Here is an 18,323-nt window from a genome sequence, read left to right as displayed (position 1 = left end):
AATGATGAAAACGCAAACCTTCCTCTCCAGGCTTCTCGAAAAACTGGGTTTTTCCACATTAGATCAGAAAAAACCCCAAAAACCCAAAGTAGCAAGATATCCCTGGCAGTTTTGTAGATTTTTACTGCAGAAAATCCAGGTTTTAGCCAGCAAATCAGACTCCCCAGCCTCCCTGTGTTCGGGAGGATCCAGGAACAGGGAACCACAACATCTCCTTCCTTTTCCCTGTGCTTGCTTCTAATATTGGTGAACGAAGCTGGACAAGGAGCAGAAAGAGCAAGTCCTGAGCTGGCAGGGCAGGTAAAGCTCAGGTGAAGTTCAGTGCCCACTGCAGGGCCAGGAAACAAAAATTTCAAGGTTTTGCTCTGAGTTTTGAGGACAATTCTCCCCTCACCAGTGCTTGGAGAGGAGAGGCTGAGAAAGCTGATTCCAGGTGAGGGCAAAGTGTATTTTGTTGGGCATTCCTGTGTTCCTGTCAGGGTGGAGATGCTGAGGACACTGAAAATTTAAATTCTCCATTCCAGGAAGGCTTTCTGACAACCAAGACAATTGATAAAGCTGCTTGTGTTTTACAGACAAAAGCAGCAAAGGTGAGTTGTTGTTATATCACAGACAAACCCACATTTTCTGCAGCAACAATTTGTTCTTTTCTTTCCAAACCTTCCACAAATGGGAACATTCAGCAGCTGAATGGGATCACAGATTGAAATGCCCATTGTTTCCATCAGCAAGGTGAGCAACCCACACTTCTGTATCCCAAATTTCCACAGAGCCACTTCCTGAAGGGCTGAGCACTCTCCCAAGCACTCCCCACCACAGAGAGGCACAAATGGGCAGATGTGCAGGGCACAAAGCGCTGCCTGCAGTGCCCACATCCATCAGCACAGAGAAAACAGAGAAAACCTTAAATTCCTGCAGAGAAAACCTCGGAGCCCTAGAGAGAAAACCTTGGAGCCCTACAAGGAAAAACCTCAGAGCCCCACAGAGAATAAACCCAGAGCCCCACAGAGAAAACCTTAAAGCCCCACAGAGGAAACACCCCAGAGCCCTACAGAGGGAAAAAACTCAGAACCCCACAGAGGCAAAACCTCAGAGCCCCACAGGGAAAAAATACTCAGAGCCCCACAGAGAAAACCTTAAAGCCCCACAGAGAAAACATTAAGGCCCCACAGAGAAAACTTTCCCAATCCCCAGGTCCAAAGCCACTTCTCCAATTCATCAGCAGCTGCACAAATGTTGAATTTGACCACCAAACCTCCCTCCCCAGTCCACATCCCACACCTGGGAGCCCCAAACTGGGTTTTCCCCGCCACGATCCTTTAGAGCTGTTCGGAAATGCCATTTCTGCCCTCAGCCCCTCCCAGGCAGGCAGAGCCAGCCCCTGTGTCACACCTGTGCCAGGTTGCAGCACGCACAGCTCCTGGAAGGGGCAGGCATTGCCCAGGCATTGCCCAGGCAGGGCTGGCGCTGTCAGCGGCGCGGGGCGAGCAGGAGGGAGGCACAGGAGCCCCTCAGGGCTGCCAACTCTCTCCCCCCCAGCTTCCCTTCACTCTCCTTTTCCTCCTTCCTCTTTTTCCATTCTCTCCTCCTCACCAAATCTGCCTCTCTCTCTTTTCTCTCCCCCTTTTCTCTCCCTCCTTCCCCCTTCTCTCATCCCTTTCTCCCCCTGCTGCACTCCAGCACATCTGTTTCTAATCTCAGCCGCCCCTTGCAGACAATAACTCCTTTTTCTTTTCAACATCTGAGCGCTCAGTGCCCAACAATTCCACACAGTTACACAAATTTGACACTCTGCCTGAAACAAAGACATTTTATTCAACCTTGTTTTGCCCAAGAGCTGCAAGCCTTTCTCTCCTTTATCCCTGAAAAGCGCTGCTCTCTTCAAACAACAAACACAAATGACCCTGTTTGAGCAGCACTTTTAAAAATTAATCTGGATTAATCAGGGATCTCTGGCTGTCAACCTGCTCATAAAGTGACCAGAAAAGGATCAGAACTCCAACACCACTGAAAATTACAGTTTTACACAAAAGTTTCCTCCTTACAAACCCCTTTTCTCCGACTCGCCAGCGACAAATTTCAGACTCACACAGAGCAGACTGGTGGAAGTTTGATTAAATAAAAAGCAAACAACACCAAAAAAAGCCAACCTACCTAAGAAGAGGATTGGAAATGCAGACATTCCGTCTCCCAGCACGAGGGACTTGTCCTCCCTTTTTCTTCCTCTCTCCCAAGGACGGCAGGCAGACCTGCAGAGCGTTCACAGGAACGCCTCTGGAATGCACCGAGTGTAATTGCATCCATGTGCCAGAAAAATCACCAACTTCACTCTTTCTTCCCTCCTGCTATCCACCCCCTGCTCCATCTTCCATCCAGATCCAGCCTGATGGATTTATTTTTTTTATTTTTTTTTTTGAGGGTTGCAAATTCAAGGCCCTGGGAGTTTCTGGGGGAGAAGCAGAACGGAGAGGACTTCACATCCACGGCAGCACAGAACAATTTTGCCTGTCTGGAGAGGAGAGAGGCAGGGGGGGAAACACTGAGCTCAATGTTCACCACATGGCTGCCTCCCACTGGAGCCCCTCCCTGCCATCAGCTGGGATTAATAGTGAAGACCAGTCATGTGGGTGAGGTAGATTTCCAGCAAGAGTACAGACATTTAACAGGGAAAACAAAACAAGAGGGTTTCTCCAGTGGCAAAACAGTTAAGTTTGGAGGCAGCAAAAAAAAAAAAAAAAAAAAAAAAAAAAAAGAAAAAAAATCCAGCATGGAAAAAAAAATCAGATTCGACACTCAGGGGTTGGAGGGAGACTCTTGGAAAAAGCTCCTCAGGAGGACAAACACACTTCCCTGGATTCGTTAGCTTTGGGCTCTTTTCTGCACTGGAAATGGGAGATTTCAGGCTTGCTGAACGCTCTCTCTGCCTGCTGCGTGGTTTTCTTTTTGTGTTTTTAGGAGGGAAAGAAATCCCCTAAAAACTGATTTAATTCCACGTCGTAGCCGCGCTTCGCCGATGAGGGCAAAGCTCAATCAGGCAGAAATTGGTGGCTACGGGGTGTGAGCTTGAACTCCCTCCCAAAGGGCATTTTAAGGCACACAGAGACACCTTTACAGCCCAGCTTCAGCTTCACCCTCATGCAAAGGAGCAAATTTTCAAAATTACCTCAGGTACCCCATAAAGAAACACCCAGCCCGCACAGCAGAAAGGAAATAAAGCAGATTCACCCACCTCGGTGCCTTGGAGTGCAGAGCAGAAATTCCTCCCCTCAGCACAGTTATGAAAGTGTTTGTAAAGCCTGGAGGAAGGCAGCAAAGCATGGGCAAGGCTGCCAGCCTGTGGTTTGGGACATCACACTCCACTTTTCCAAGCTTCCTCTCCTTTCTCTGTGTTACTCCACCCGCACACCATTTCTCTATACTTCCCCCCCCCCAAAAAAAAAAAAAAATCAGGGATAAAATGCTGATTTTACAAGCAAACCCTGTGCAAAGCCAGGAGCTGGGCTTGGTGATTCTTTTGGTCACCTTCAGTTCAGGATATTGTATTTTTTATGAAATGCAGAAGTATTTATGGAGCCCTCAGTGAGGGGCACAACTCTTGGAAGCTCTGAAGGAATTTGGTGCCTTTGGTGTTGATGACTGAGCTCTGCAGGTGTTTATGGGAAGGCAACAAAGATCAAAACCTGGATCTTTGAATCCTGGAACCAAAATCTGGATAGATCCAGAGAGAATAAAAGGAATAAAAATCATCTTTGTGCACCCAGTTTCATCTAAGTTTTGTTTGACCCTCCCAGCCTCAGATGGACACAGGAGCAGCATTTGGCTCCTCCTCTCCAGAACTGATTTTCTCCCTGTATCACAACATTTTAAACAGCATTTTTATCTAATCTAGACTGATTATCCTAATCCAATCTAGATTAGGTGGATGTCACAGTTCCCACAGACCCAAATCCCAAGGTTCCTCCAGAACTTTCCCCCACATGCTTGACCAAACCTGATTTCCTTAACGAATGCACCTAAACCCCCCTTGATTCTCAGAGCAGGACACGAATCAATGGAGAAAAATTCATTTTTTTCTGCAGGCCAGGCAGCACTGAGCCTGTCTCTGTGCATTAGGGGTGTGACAGAAGATGTCCCTGGCTCTGCTGTGAATTCCCTGATGGATTTAATGGGATCAATTCCTCCCCGGGGAGAGGCAGAGGAGTGCTGGCACCTCCCCCAAATGAAACTTCATTTGTAAATAAGACTTAAATTTTTAAACTTTATTTTAAAATAAAGTTTTGTTTGCCCCCCTGTCAATTTATTCCTTTCACTTTGCTCTTCCTCCTCCAAGGAAACACCTCCTTGAGCCTGAGCTGTCCCCCAGTGGTGCAGTTATTAATTCTCTTTTCAGTGGTGTTTTAATGTCCCCACCACCCAAAATTTATCAAAAACCTGCATTTTCCCCAAAACTCCCTCTATTGCTGCTGACTCCCCCTGGTGCTGATTCCTTTTTGTCCCTTCTCCAAGATTCCCTTCTATTTCCCCAATATTTCAAGATTTCCTTCTATTTCCTTCTATATTCCCTCACTCAGTTTAAATGATCTGAGCAGCTTCTTGATAAAATCACTAATTTTATTACTAAATCTAATCACTAAAAGAACAAAAGTAATCCATCACTTTGAATCTCTTGAGCAAAAACCCATTTCTGTTCCATTTTTTGGGGTTGCAACTGAAATAAAACACCAAGAACACATGGGGGAAAAAAACCCCAAATGACACAAACAAGCAACAAAAAATGTTAGGGGACAAATAAAACCCTTCACACAGATTTCTTTTCACAACCAGCCACTGGAGGAAAGGCTGATTTGTGTTTTGTGGCAGCCAGAGCCTGCTTTGGAAAGCAGTGGCTGTTGAAGGAACTCTCCTCTCTCATCCAGGCTTCAATAATTGATCATAAAAGCACAATTAGTCATTTGGTATCAGCGGGAAAATATCCCTTCAATGAGGCTGAGCACTCACTATTTCTTTCCCTATTCCTTCTATTTCCTTCTCCATTCCTTCTTTTTCCTTCCATTTCCTTCCATATTCCTTTTATTTCATTCCAAATTCCTTCTATTTCCCTCTCTATTGCTTCTATTTCCTTCTCCATTCCTTCTATTTCCTTTTCTAGTCCTTCTACTTCCTTCCCTATGCCTTCTAATTTCTTCTCTATTCCTTCTATTTCCTTCCATTTTCCTTCTATTCCCTTCCATATTCATTTTATTTCATTCCATATTCCTTCTCTTTATTTTAAGATTCCCTGAAATCCCCAAGATTTTTGTGTGCCTAAACCCAGATTCTTGGTATTTAAGGAAGGTACCTACAAATGGAAAGCCTCACATTGCCACATTTACATTTTCTGAAAAATCCCTTCACCCAGGATTTTTCTCCTGGGAAGCTGAGAAGCCTCAAGGAAAAAGGAAAACAATTCTTATCTCATTTGCTTCTCCTGTGTTGTGCTCATGTGGAATGTGTTTGGAGATTGTTTTATTGGTTTCTAGTGTGAATTATTTTGACTCTTTGGTCAATCAGTGACAAGTTGCGTCAGGATTCTGGAAAGAGTCACAAGTTTTCATTATTATCCCTTTAACATTCTATAAGTATCCTTTCTCTATCCTCTAGTATAGTTTAGTATATCTTTAATATAATATAGTCTGTAAGTATTCTTTCTGTATTCTTCAATGTAGTATAGCATTTTTTAATATAATATAGTATCACAAAATAATAAATTAGCCTTCTGAAAACATGGAATCAGATTCATCATTCCTTCCTTTGTCTGGTGACAATGTAAATATAATATCAAATCTGTTAAAAAATTACTTTATCCATTACAAAATCCTGATTTTCAGCCTGGTTTTAATGAGTTTGGGGGTCCATATGCTTGAGAACCTGCTGGAGCTCCTGCAGGGCCTGGCCCCAGCACTGTTGCACACTCCTGCACGGCTGGGATGTGTTTGGAGATTGTTTACCCAACACGTGATTGTTCCATTGGCTTCATGTCAATTGTTTTCACTCTTTGGCCAATCAGGGCCAAGCTGTGTCAGGACTCTTTCCAGAGTCTCGAGTTTTCATTATTATCTTTTCAGCCTTCTGTCTGTATCCTTTCTGTATCCTTTAGTATAGTTTAGTATTCTTAATATAATATAATATAATATAATATAATATAATATAATATAATATAATATAACAATAAATTAGCCTTCTGAGAACATGGAGTCAGACTCATCATTCCTTCCTTCGTCTGGGGGTAATGCAAATAAAACTCCAATTCTGTTAAAAAATGACTTTATCCATTACAAAATCCTGATTTTCATTTTTCCTTGAGAACCTGCTGGAGCTCCTGGCCCCAGCCCCACGTGCGGAGGAGCTGCTGCACACTCATGCATAGCTGAGCTGCATCATCCCCCAGCTCCGTGCTGCAGCTGCTCCAGGCCAATGTCCTGCGAGGTTATGTTTAAATAATGCCGGCTAAGATCACCATTTAACGGGTATTACTAATTTAATGTGAAGTGCCAGCAGTGAGGGCTCCCAGAGCTGCTCCCTCAGCTCCCATCAGGACTCCAGCGTGGTCACTGCGGTGGTGACACTGACTGAAGGACACCTGGGAACTTTCCTGCTCACTAATAATGATATAAATTATCATTTTGTTCCCTGAACCTCTCCTGACAGTCCCAGGTGCACCAATCAGAGCCATTTAAACCCAGAGGACACGGGAGAGGAGAAATCTTGAATGAGCTCTGCTCTTAGAGGTTTCCCTGTCTGTGTTTAGAGTGGATGAAATTCAGCCCTCAAAGAGCTGGAGCAGTGGAATAAAAAGGCAGGAACACAGCAGGAAACGTCTCATCTCTTCCCTCACACTCCCTGTTCTTCTCTGAGCAAATTGGCTGGGCATTGAGGCAGCTTGGAAGAGGCAGGAGTGGGAATAATGGGAATTGTCACTGTGATATTTTCTGAAAAATCCCTTTGCCAGAACTTCTTCTCCTGGGAAGTTGAAAAGCCTCAGAGAAATATGAAAACAATAATTATCTGATTGCCTCTCCTGTGTTTTGCTGCTTTGGAATGTGGTCTGGAGATTGTTTACCAACTGGTCATTGTTTGATTGGTTTCATGTGAATTGTTTTTACTTAATGACAAATCACTGTCAAGCTGTGTCAGATTCTGAGGAGAGAGTCACAAATTTTTCATTATTATTTTTTAACCTTCTGTCTGCATCCTTCTGTATTTTTTAGTATAGTTTAGTATAGTGTTCTTTAATATAATATCATAAAATAATAAATTAGCCTTCTAAGAACATGGAGTCAGATTCATCTTTCCTTCCTGCCATGGGCGACCCAGAAAATACTACAGGGAACAATGGGAATATTTGGAATATTTGGAATATTGGGATAGCTGCTCAGGCCAGGCAGCAGGAGCTGCTCTTTCCTCCCTGGAGGGAGGAGCTGAGCAGGAGCTGCCCCTGTCTGCTCTGGTTTCACAGGAACATCTCTTCTGACAGCAGATCTATTTCTCTCCTCCTCTCTGAGGCTCTGGAGCCAGGCTCCGGCTGGAATTCTTATTTTAGATCAGTGTGTTGGACTGACCCATCCAGTGCCATTCACGAGGGAATCCCATTCCCCCTTTTTTCCTTCATATGGGGCTGATAAACCACCCTCAGGATGTTCCTGTTCTGTTCCTCTCCTCCTCCCACCTCCTGTCACCATTCCTGGTTCAAGGGTTTGGAACAGCCCTTGCCATGCTGGGAATGAATAAATATTAAATTAATAATTCTCCAAGATTTTCCTGGCTATTTGCACCTGGATTTCTGTGGATTACAAGGAGTTTAGGCAGAGCAGATAACCAAGATAACCAGAGCAGATAACCAAGATAACCAGAGCAGATAACCAAGAGTGCTGCCTCAAAGTTTGCTCCTGTTCCTTGGCAGCCAAATGACAATAGCCCAGCATCTCAAAGGAAAACCAATGTTTTTTTTTTCATTGTCCCAGCAGAAAGGCAAGAAGCAGAAGGGTCTCCTTCCCCTGTGCACAGAAATATTCATGAGGATGTTGAGATTGCTAGGCAGGAGTGAGAGCGCTCCATCAATAAATAAAGAGCATCAGTATCTCTTGGCATTAGAGAGGAAAGAATGACATCTCTTTTGCTTTTATTTCCTTCTATTTTGGAGCATTCAAGTTATAATATTCAGCTGCAAGTGGCACTTGGAGCGCGCTTCTGAGGGCTGGATTAAAAAAGGGGAATTTGTGTTGTGCTAAAGGAATCCATTAAGCTGAGAGGGGGCTGTGTGAGGCTGGACTGAGCTCCTGGCAGGGCTGGGTGCCCTGGCTCAGGCAGGAGGAGCCCATGGAGAGGGCTCAGGGACCTGGAGGGTCCTGGGGGGAGCAGGGAATGCAGGAACAGCCAAAGAGCCCATGCAGGGAAGGGAGCAGAGTATGGTGGGGTTCACAGGGATGAGGGGAGAGACAAGGACCTGACTCCATGTTTCAGAAGGCTGATTTAATATTTTATGATATATATATTATATTTAAACGATACTAAAATAATAGAAGAAAGGATTTCATCAGAAGGCTTGAAAGGAATAGAAAGGAATGATAACAAAATCTTATGTCTCACCAGAGTCCAAGCCAGCTGACTGTGATTGGCCATTAATTAGAAACAACCACATGAGACCAATCCCAGATGCACCTGTTGCATTCCACAGCAGCAGATAACCATTGTTTGCATTTTGTTCCTGAGGCCTCCCAGCTTCTCAGGAGGAAAAATCCTAAGGAAAGGATTTTCCATAAAAGATGTCTGTGACAGCAGAGCTGGATTCTCCATGTGCTGGCAGGGATGGGAGCTCTGGCAGAACTGAAATCTTATTTTTTTCAGAAGGAACAAGGTTTTTTTAAAAGCAATTAGTCCAATACTAATTAGATGAGCTGTCTTTACTGTGCTACCTGGTAAAGTCTTGCTCTAGTCGTGCCACAACTCTTCTATCTTGTACAGATAACAAGGAAAACATTTTTCAACTATTCCGTTACGGAGTTTCCTTCAGGAATTCCTTGCTCCTTCCAGGTTTCCATGTCTGAGTGGCAGAACTGAAATCCTGTTTTTTCCAGAAGTATCAAGGTATTTTTAAAAGCAATTAGTCCAATACTAATTAGATGAGCTGCATTTACTGTGCTACCTGGTAAAATCTTGCTCTAGTCGTGCCACAACTCTTCTATCTTGTACAGATAACAAGGGAAGCATTTTTCAGTTATTCTGTTTCTGAGTTTCCTTCAGGAATTCCTTGCTCCTTCCAGGTTTCCATGTCTGAGTGACCTGGTTGTTGTCTAGTAAGGTTTAGGCATCCTTCAGGCTTTGGACTGAGCCCTGATCATAAATGCATCCCCTCCAAGGCAGCATTATTTTAATTTAGAATTATCTGTTTTTCCTGTAGCTTGGTGGCACAGCCCTGGTGATTCCGGAGCTCCTTCCTGAGGAGGAATTCTGCCCTGCCAGATCTCCAGTCTCTGCTGGGATGCAGATCTCGGTCTCTCCAGGGAACTGAGGAGGAATCCAAGAGTTTCCATGGGATTCACTTCTAATCCAAATGGATTTGAACCTGAACCTGAGCAGCCTCTGTACAAATGTGGAATATACACAATCATTTTACGGCTCTAGGAAGCTCTGATAGATCCTTAGATGTTTTTTTTTCTCCCCAGTTTGAGCATCAGAAAAAGCTCTGGAAGTGCTGATATGTGGAAGAGCAGGAGGCTGTTCATTAGTTATTACTGGGCTGGGGAGGGCTAAAATACTCAATCCTACAGATTTGGGATCAAACCAAACTTTTTCCTAAGGAGATTCTCCCCTTGAAGACTAAAAAGGGCATTTGAGAGCTGTTAAATGTCTGTGAAGTGGAGGTTCCTGCATTGGCATCTCTTCCAGCTCCTGAAATGGGCTGGGAGGAATTTCAGGGAGGGCACAGATCCTGCCCCATTCCTGGAGAGGAGAATCCCGCCAGGATTGAGTGCTGGCCTCATAAATACACCAGGAGAGCAGAAATCCTCTTCTGTTCTCATCCAACTCCTGAAATGAGCTGGTTTTAATTCTGAAGGAATTTCAAAGGTGACCCATTCTTGCCCAGGAGAATCCCACCAGGGTTGGGTGCTGGGCTCCCAAACACACCAGGAGAGCAGAAATCCTCTTCTGTTCTCTTCCAGCTCCTGAAACAAGCTTGTTTTTTTCTTGTGAAGGAATTTCAAAGAGGACACCCTGCCCCATTCCTGGTGAGGAGAATCCCATCAGGGTTGGGTCCTGGGCTCCCAAGTACCTGCTGAGAGCAGAAATCGTGTTCTGTTCTCTTCCAGATCCTGAAATGAGATGGTTTTTTCTTGTGAAGGAATTTCAAAGGCACTCTGCCCCACTTCTGCCCAGCAGAATCCCATCAGGGTTGGGTTCTGGGCCCCCAAACACACCAGGAGAGCACAAATTCTATTCTATTCTCATCCAGATCCTGAAATTGGCCGCTTTTTTTTTTTTTTTGTGAAGGAATTTCAAAGACACTCTGTCCCATTTCTGGTAAGGAGAATCCCACCAGGGTTGGGTCCTAGACTCCCAAATACCCCTTGAGAGCAGAAATCCTGTTCTATTCTCTTCTAACTCCTGAAATGGGCTGTTTTTTCTTGTGAAGGAATTGCAGAGGGCACAGGAGAATCCCATCAGGATTGGGTCCTGGGCTCCCAAATACACCAGGAGAGCACAAATCCTCTTCTGTTCTGTTCCAGCTCCAGAAATGAGATGTTTTGTCTTCTGAAGGCATTTCAAAGAGGACACTGCCCCATTCCTGGTGAGGAGAATCCTATCGGGATTCATTCCTGGGCTCCCAAATACCCCCTGAGAGCAGAAATCCTCTTCTGTTCTCTTCCAGCTCTTTACATGAACTGGTTTTTCTTGTGAAGGAATTTCAAAGAGGACACTGCCCCATTCCTGGTGAGGAGAATCCCATCAGGATTGGGTCCTGGGCTCCCAAATACCTGCTGAGAGCAGAAATCCTGTTCTGTTCTCATCCAGATCCTGAAATGGGCTGTTTTATCTTGTGAAGGAGTTTCAAAGACACTCTGCCTTGTTCCTAGTGAGGAGAAACCCATCAGGATTGGGTTCTGGGCTCACAAACACCTGCTGAGAGCAGAAATCCTGTTCTGTTCTCATCCAACTCCTGAAATTGGTTGGGTTTTTTTTTTTTTGTGAAGGAATTTCAAAAAGACCCTGCCCCATTCCTGGCGAGGAGAATCCCACCAGGACTGGGTCCTGCGCTCCCAAACACACCAGGGGAGCAGAAATCCTCTTCTGTTCTCTGCCAGCTCCTGACATGAGCTGGTTTTCCTTGTGAAGGATTTCAAAGAGGACACTGCCCCATTCCTGGCGAGGAGAATCCCATCAGGATTGGTTCCCAATTGGCTCCCAAATACACCAGGAGAGGAAGAAATTCTGTTGTATTCCCTTCCAGCTCCTGAAATGGGCTGGTTGTTCTTGTGAAGGAATTGCAGAAAGCTCAAGAGAATCCCACCAGGATTGGGTCCTGCGCTCCCAAACACACCAGGAGAGCAGAAATCCTCTTCTGTTCTCTGCCAGCTCCTGACATGAGCTGGTTTTCCTTGTGAAGGATTTCAAAGAGGACACCCTGCCCCATTCCTGGTGAGGAGAATCCCATCAGGACTGGGTCCTGTGCTCCCAGATCCCCCCTGAGAGCAGAAGCCCTGGCAGTGGGGGCTGTGTGCAGCTCCCCAGGGTGCAGGATTGTCCCTGCAGAAGGAGGAGCTGTGTGCGGGGAGGGCTTTGGCAGCAGCTCCTGTTCCCAATGACTTTACCTGAGGTAATCTTTTCCGCCAGGCTGGCTCTGACATTAAAAATGGAAGAGGCCAGGGACATTTTCCACCCAGAGCTCAATGGAAAGTGGCAGGTGTCAGATTTTTGCAAATTTCTTTCTCTTAACTCAGAGGCTTCTGCTGACAGGGACGTGAAGGCTCCAACCTGGAAAAGCTCCAAACGCAAACATTTTTGTCGCCAGCGACTTAAAATGCAAAATATTTTTAAAAGGTGGAGGGGAGGGGAAAGGACAGAGAGGTCAGGAATGGAAATGGTTCAGCGTGGGGGAGAAATGTGCTTTGTACACTGCAGCACAGTCACTCATGTTAGGAAAATCCATCCACAAACACCAGAGGTTGATGTGCAAAAAGGAGACAGAGCAGTCCTGGAACTTTATTCCAATCAAGGCAGAGGCCATGGGGCATCCCCTGGGGTCTCTCCAATTTTGGAGGATGCAGCCTCCTTTTTATCCCAATTTCCAGCCACATTTCCCTTCTCTCTTTCCCCATTTCTGAGGGACTTGAAAGGTTCAGAATTCCCAGAACACCTGATCCCAAAGATTTCCCTCTAATGTATAACCCTGCCTTTTAATTTTTAATTCTTACAGAATTTAGGGGTTTTCCCTCCCCATTGTTCCTTTCATCTTTCAATGTCTAATTTCATTCATCAGCAAACCTACAGTTTATTTGTAAAAGCAAATCTCTTTTTCCATTCATCAATCAGTGGAATCCTTCCCATTGTCTCTTTATCTCCCAGTGCTGGTTTTATCCCCCAGTGCTGGTTTTATCCCCCAGCAGCCCCACAGCTTGTTTGGAAAGACAAACCCCTCATTCCTCTCCAAGGGGAGCCCCCTCTAAGGGGGTTTCCTCTAGAAAAATAAATTCACATCCCACAGGGCTGGGGTGTGGAGGGTGGAAAGTGAGGTTGTGCATGAAAAAATCTCCTTTCCTTCATCCTCATCCCATTCCTCTCACTCAGAACACACTGCCTTTGGCAGGAGCAGGGAATTTCCTTCTCCAGGAGCGGGATCTTCATTCTGCTGGCACCGGAGCAGGATTTTCCTTCTGCTGGCACTGGAGCAAGTGGCTCAGCAGCAGCCCTTGGCTCACCCCTCGGGGTACCAGCTGCACCTGCCGTGTTTGCTGCATGCAGCTCGTGTATCCCGAGCGTGAGACGATCACAGAATCACAGAATCACAGAAGTTCAAGACTGGAAGAGACCTATAAGATCATCAAGTCCAGCCGATGTTCTAACTGTTCAACTAGATCATGCAGCAAGTGCCACATCCAGTCTTTTTTTGAATTCTTCAAGGGATGATGACTCCACCACCTCACTGGGTAAATGATTCCAGTATCTGACCACTCTTACTGTGAAATATTTCTTTCTTAATTCTAACTTACATCTCACTTGACGCAGCTTGAGACTGTGTCCTCTTGTTCTGTCTGTTGTCGCCCAGAGAAAGAGGCCGACCTCCAGCTCACCAGAGCCACCCTTCAGGAAGTTGTAGAGAGCGATGAGGTCGCCCCTGAGTCTCCTTTTCTCCAGGCTGAACAACCCCAGCTCCCTCAGTCTCTCTTCGTATGGCTTGTGCTCCAAGCCCCTCATTAGTGTCGATGCTCGGTGTCACCGCTCTGCCCGCACACGAGGAGCAGATGCTGCAGCAAAGCGGATCCCAGCTTTAGAGACTCATTTCCTGCTCCCGACAGAAACCCCACGGGTCTGGCCTGGGCAGCGCTCGTGTCTTTTGTCATGGCAATGAGTTTCAGGGAATTAATCGAGCTGCAAAGCATGGCTGTGGTGAGATGGAGCCTTTTAGGGCTTGAGGCTGTGCTGAACGATGGGCTGAGTGTGCTGTGGCTGCAGAGTTTGGGTGTGAATGGGTGTCACAGACGTATTTTATGAAAATCCTTTCCTTAGGATTTTTCCTCCTGAGAAGCTGAGAGGCCTCAGGGACAAAATGTAAACAATGGTTATCTGCTGCTGTGGAATGCAACAGGTGCATCTGGGATTGGTCTCATGGGGTTGTTTTTAATTAATGACCAATCAGAGTCCGGCTGTGTTGAGGTTGTGAGCAGTCACAAGATTTTATTATTGATTCCTTTCTTTGCTGGCTTTCTGCTGAAATCCTTTCTTCTATCCTTTCAGCATAGTTTTAGTAGAGCCTTTTAAATATAATATATATAATAAAATAATAAATCAGCCTTCTGAAACGTGGAGTCCAGATTCTCATCTCTTCCCTCGTTGGGATTACCTGAAAATCCCACAAATGGGAGCCCCAGGCCCAGGGGAATCTCCCCATCAGCTGCTTTCAGGCAGTCACTTGCAAGGAGTGTGTAAATTCCTGCTAGGAGTGTGTAAATTCCTACAAGGAGTGTGTAAATTCCTACAAGGAGTGTGTAAATTCATGCAAGGAGTGTGTAAATTCCTACAAGGAGTGTGTAAATTCCTGCTAGGAGTGTGTAAATTCATGCAAGGAGTGTGTAAATTCCTCCTAGGAGTGTGTAAATTCCTACAAGGAGAGTGTAAATTCAACCTGGAATTTTTCTGGCTCCAGATGAAGGAGAACTCCTGTGTATTGATATTTTTTGGAGCACTCCTGCGTATTGATATCTTTGGAGAACTCCTGTGTATTGATTTTTTTGGAGGGCTCCTGTGTAATAATTTTTTTGAGGAAGCTGCTTTGTTTAATAACCAGAAGAGTTTACAGCTAATTTCTGTACACTGCCTTAAGAGATTGGCCAAAAAGCAAACAATTTTCACTCAGCAGAGGTGGGGGAATAAAAGATAAACCAAATTATTTTGATCTGCTCTATTCACAGCTTCATTTCTTATCTCCCACCTGGACTGTCCGTAACTCTTTGCTTTTATTGTCTCATATTGTCCTAATCCAAACTGTCCAAATTATTATTACTCTAATTATATTTCTATTTTTACAACCATTTTATTACTATTAAACTTTTAAAATTTTGAAAACCAAGTGATTGGCGTTTTTCACAGCTTTCCATGCTGAGTGGAGCAGCTCTCAGATGAGCTGTGATCCTGTGCTCATGGAAATCTCTCCTTTAGCTCCAGTCCGTGTCCAAAGTTGAGCTTTGCATGTTCTTGCAGCATGTAGCTCTGAATTATTTATGTGACCTTCAAAAAGCAAAGGGAAAAAAAAAAAAATTAAAAAAAAATAAAAAGGAGGAAAAGCCAGTTAATGGAAATGCTTTCAAAATGCAAATATCCTTCCCTAGAACATCGTGTGTCCCTTTGGAGCTGAAGACAAAATAACATGTCTGGGAGATGATGAAGCAGAAAAGCTCCTGGGGAGATAAATTGTAGGAAGTTGTGCCCTGCTGTGTGTGAGCAGGGGGGTGCTGGGCGGGATCTGGCGCTGCAGAGTGTGCAGATGGAGCCTTGCCCTGCTGCTGCCTCCCAGCCCTGACAGGGAGAGGGAAACGGGGAGAAAACTCAGCAAAGTTCATTTTCTGGGACAGAAGACTCACCAGAAACTCATTTTCTGGGACAGGGGGACACAGGATTGTGACCGTGTTCACAGGGGTCTCATGTTGAGGGAAGAGACGAGGATCTGACTCCATGTTTCAGAAGGTTCAATTTATTATTTTTTGGTATGTATTACATTAAAACTATACTAAAAGAATAGAAGAAAGGATTTCATCAGAAGGCTGGCTAAGAATAGAAAAAGAAAGAATGATAACAAAGGTTTGTGGCTCAGACTCTCTGTCTGAGCCAGCTGACTGTGATTGGCCATTAATCAGAAACAACCACATGAGACCAATCCCAGATGCACCTGTTGCATTCCACAGCAGCAGATAACCATTGTTTGCATTTTGTTCCTGAGGCCTCCCAGCTTCTCAGGAGGAAAAATCCTAAAAACAGGATTTTTCATGAAAGATGTCTGTGACACTGGGACACTGTGCACACCTGAAGGGGTTTTGCTGACACAGGGGCCAGGCCATGGTCTGGCCTTTGCCTGTATTAGCCTGGAGTTTAAATTGATTTCAGCCTCTCAGAATAAAAGGAAATTAACTCCAGCTTTTCTATCACATCTCCTTGGCTGTTCTGAGTCCCCAGGATGGATGTGGCACTGGGTGCTCTGCTCTGGTTCATCAGAGGCTGCTTGGCCAGAGAATGAATTTATTGTAATCCTTGGGGTCTTTTCCAAGCTTTTCCTGCACCACCACCCATATTTGGCAGCTGAGTTTGGTCTCTTCACTGGAGTGAATAACTGGAGTTGTGAATCCTCTGAATTTCAGGAGGGAAGGAGAGCCAGAGTTTATTTTGAATTCCACCCAGAGAAATGTCGCAAAAAGCAGCTGCGCTTCCTACTAGGAGATATAGTGTGTGGTGGGGCCTTCTGCTGAGGCAACCTTCACCTGTCCAGGTGATCAGAAATGTGATAAAATCTCCTTTGTGCAGCTCACTCCTCCTTCCCCTCTCCTCTATCGTGTTCAGTCACTTCCAAGTGAAAGCTTTGCTGCTGTCGAAGGGCTGAGGATGGAGCAGCAAATGTCCCAAATATCCTTGGGAATCCGAGAGAGCTCTGACACAGAGACCAGCCCTGCTCTGGGTGAGGTGATTTGTGCTTTGCTCTGCTCATGGCTGCTCACCCCAAGCTCTGCGCTGACAGATTCAGCCCTTCCTGGCAATAATTTGGCAGCAGATCTGACAGGACCTGGCTGCAGAGGAGCCTGAGGGGCAGCAAGGGGCTGGAGATGTGTGATGGAGGGGGCAGGAGGGGAATGACTCCAATGGCTCCTGGGCTGGTCAGAACTGTGACGCCAATGGGAATTTAAAAATGTGCACCTCAAAAATTTAGTTTCTCCATGCTTGGTGGGATTTCTGGACTTGGAACAGTCTTCTCCCATTTTATTTCATTGCCCTCATAAATGGGCATGAAAATAGAACTCAAAGCTGGTTTTTTTGAGAGCTGTCCCTTGGTGTCTGAATAAAGCTCCTCCCTCTGCTGAACATGAATTTAAAGTTGGACGTGCTTTAAATTCAAATTCTCAAAATTCGGGTTTCTCCATGCTTAGTGGCACTTCTGGACTTGGAACAGTCTTCTCCCATTTTATTTCATTGCCCTCATGAAACGGGCATGAGAACAGAACTCAGAGAGGCTTTTTTTGAGAGCTGTCCCTTGGTGTCTGAATAAAGCTCCTCCCTCTGCTGAACATGAATTTAAAGCTGGACGTGCACCTCAAAATTCGTGTTTCTCCATGTTTGGTGGGACTTTTGGACTTAGAACAATCTTCTCCCATTTCATTTCATTTCATTTCATTTCATTTCATTTCATTTCATTTCATTTCATTTCCCTCATAAATGGGCATGAGAACAGAACTCAAAGATGCTTTTTTTTGGGAGCTGTCCTTTGGTGTCTGAATGAAGCTCCTCCCTCCAGTGAAAATGAATTTAAAGCTGAATGTGCATCTCAAAATTTGGGTTTCTCCATGCTTGGTGGGATTTCTGGACTTGGAACAATCTTCTCCCATTTTATTTCATTTCCCTCATAAATGGGCATGAGAACAGAACTCAAAGCTGCTTTTTCTGGGAGCTGTCCCTTGGTGTCTGAATAAAGCTCCTCCCTCTGCTGAACATGAATTTAAAGCTGGATGTGCACATTAAAAATTTGGTTTCTCTGTGGGACATTTGGACTTTTTGGGAGCTGTCCCCTGGTGTCTGAATAAAGCTCCTCACTCCACTGAACATAACTAAAAGCCTGTTAAAAAGGAAAAAGTGTTCCAGCCAGACATGGAGATTGTTACAGACCATTTGCCACATCCTTTTTCAGAGCCTGGCCACAAAAAGGAGAGGAAAATGTGGCTTGGTGAATAATTCACAGCTTGTGCTCCGTTGGGATTCGTGCCCCTAACTGAGTGTCAGCATTGCTGTTTCCTCTGTTGCAATCGTGGTTCCTGGATGTTAATTTTTATAAGTTTCAGGGTCAGATGGAGGAGAAGTGCAAGAACAGTCAGGAACCAAACAGCTCTGAAGGAACTGAGTTCATATGGAGAGGAAATTCCTTTATCTTCCAGAACTTCTGATGAGCACATCATGGATTTGAGAATTGCATGGAAACCACCGATTAGAGCAGCATCAGCTCAGTGCTGTAACACCTGAAAATGGATTTGACTTGGTGATCTCAAAGATCTCTTCTGAGCTAGTTCATTCTGTGATTCTGTGATTCTGTGGTTCTGTGGTTCTGTGGTTCTGTGGTTCTGTGGTTCTGTGATTCTGTGATTCTGTGATCCTGCAATTTTGTGATTCTGTGATTGATCCTGTGATTTTTTGATTGATCCTGTAATTATGTTATCCTGTGATTCTCCGATTCTGTGAGTGATCCTGTGATTCTGTGATCCTGTGATTCTGTGATCCTTTGATTCTATGATTCTCTGATTCTCTGATTCTGTGGTCCTGTTATTCTCTGATCCTCTCATCCTATGATTCTGTGATCCTGTAATTCTCTGATTCTGTGA

General features: G+C 44.9%; 1 protein-coding gene across 1 annotated transcript in view; it reads right to left on the bottom strand.

Annotated features, from left to right (window-relative positions):
* CLMP (CXADR like membrane protein) overlaps positions 1-2,430 on the bottom strand; it is a 70,457-nt gene extending 68,027 nt beyond the window's left edge. The window contains exon 1 of the mRNA XM_058819164.1: positions 2,155-2,430. Coding sequence (XP_058675147.1) covers positions 2,155-2,182 — 28 coding nt within the window. The 5' untranslated portion in view covers positions 2,183-2,430. The remainder of the gene's footprint in view (positions 1-2,154) is intronic.
* Positions 2,431-18,323: the final 15,893 nt, after the last annotated feature.

The sequence above is a fragment of the Ammospiza caudacuta genome, chromosome 23, assembly GCF_027887145.1.
Source record: "Ammospiza caudacuta isolate bAmmCau1 chromosome 23, bAmmCau1.pri, whole genome shotgun sequence".
Classification (NCBI taxonomy): Eukaryota; Metazoa; Chordata; class Aves; order Passeriformes; family Passerellidae; genus Ammospiza; species Ammospiza caudacuta.
The sequence above is the reverse complement of the archived record's forward strand: the minus strand, read 5'-3'. Positions and strand labels throughout refer to the sequence as shown.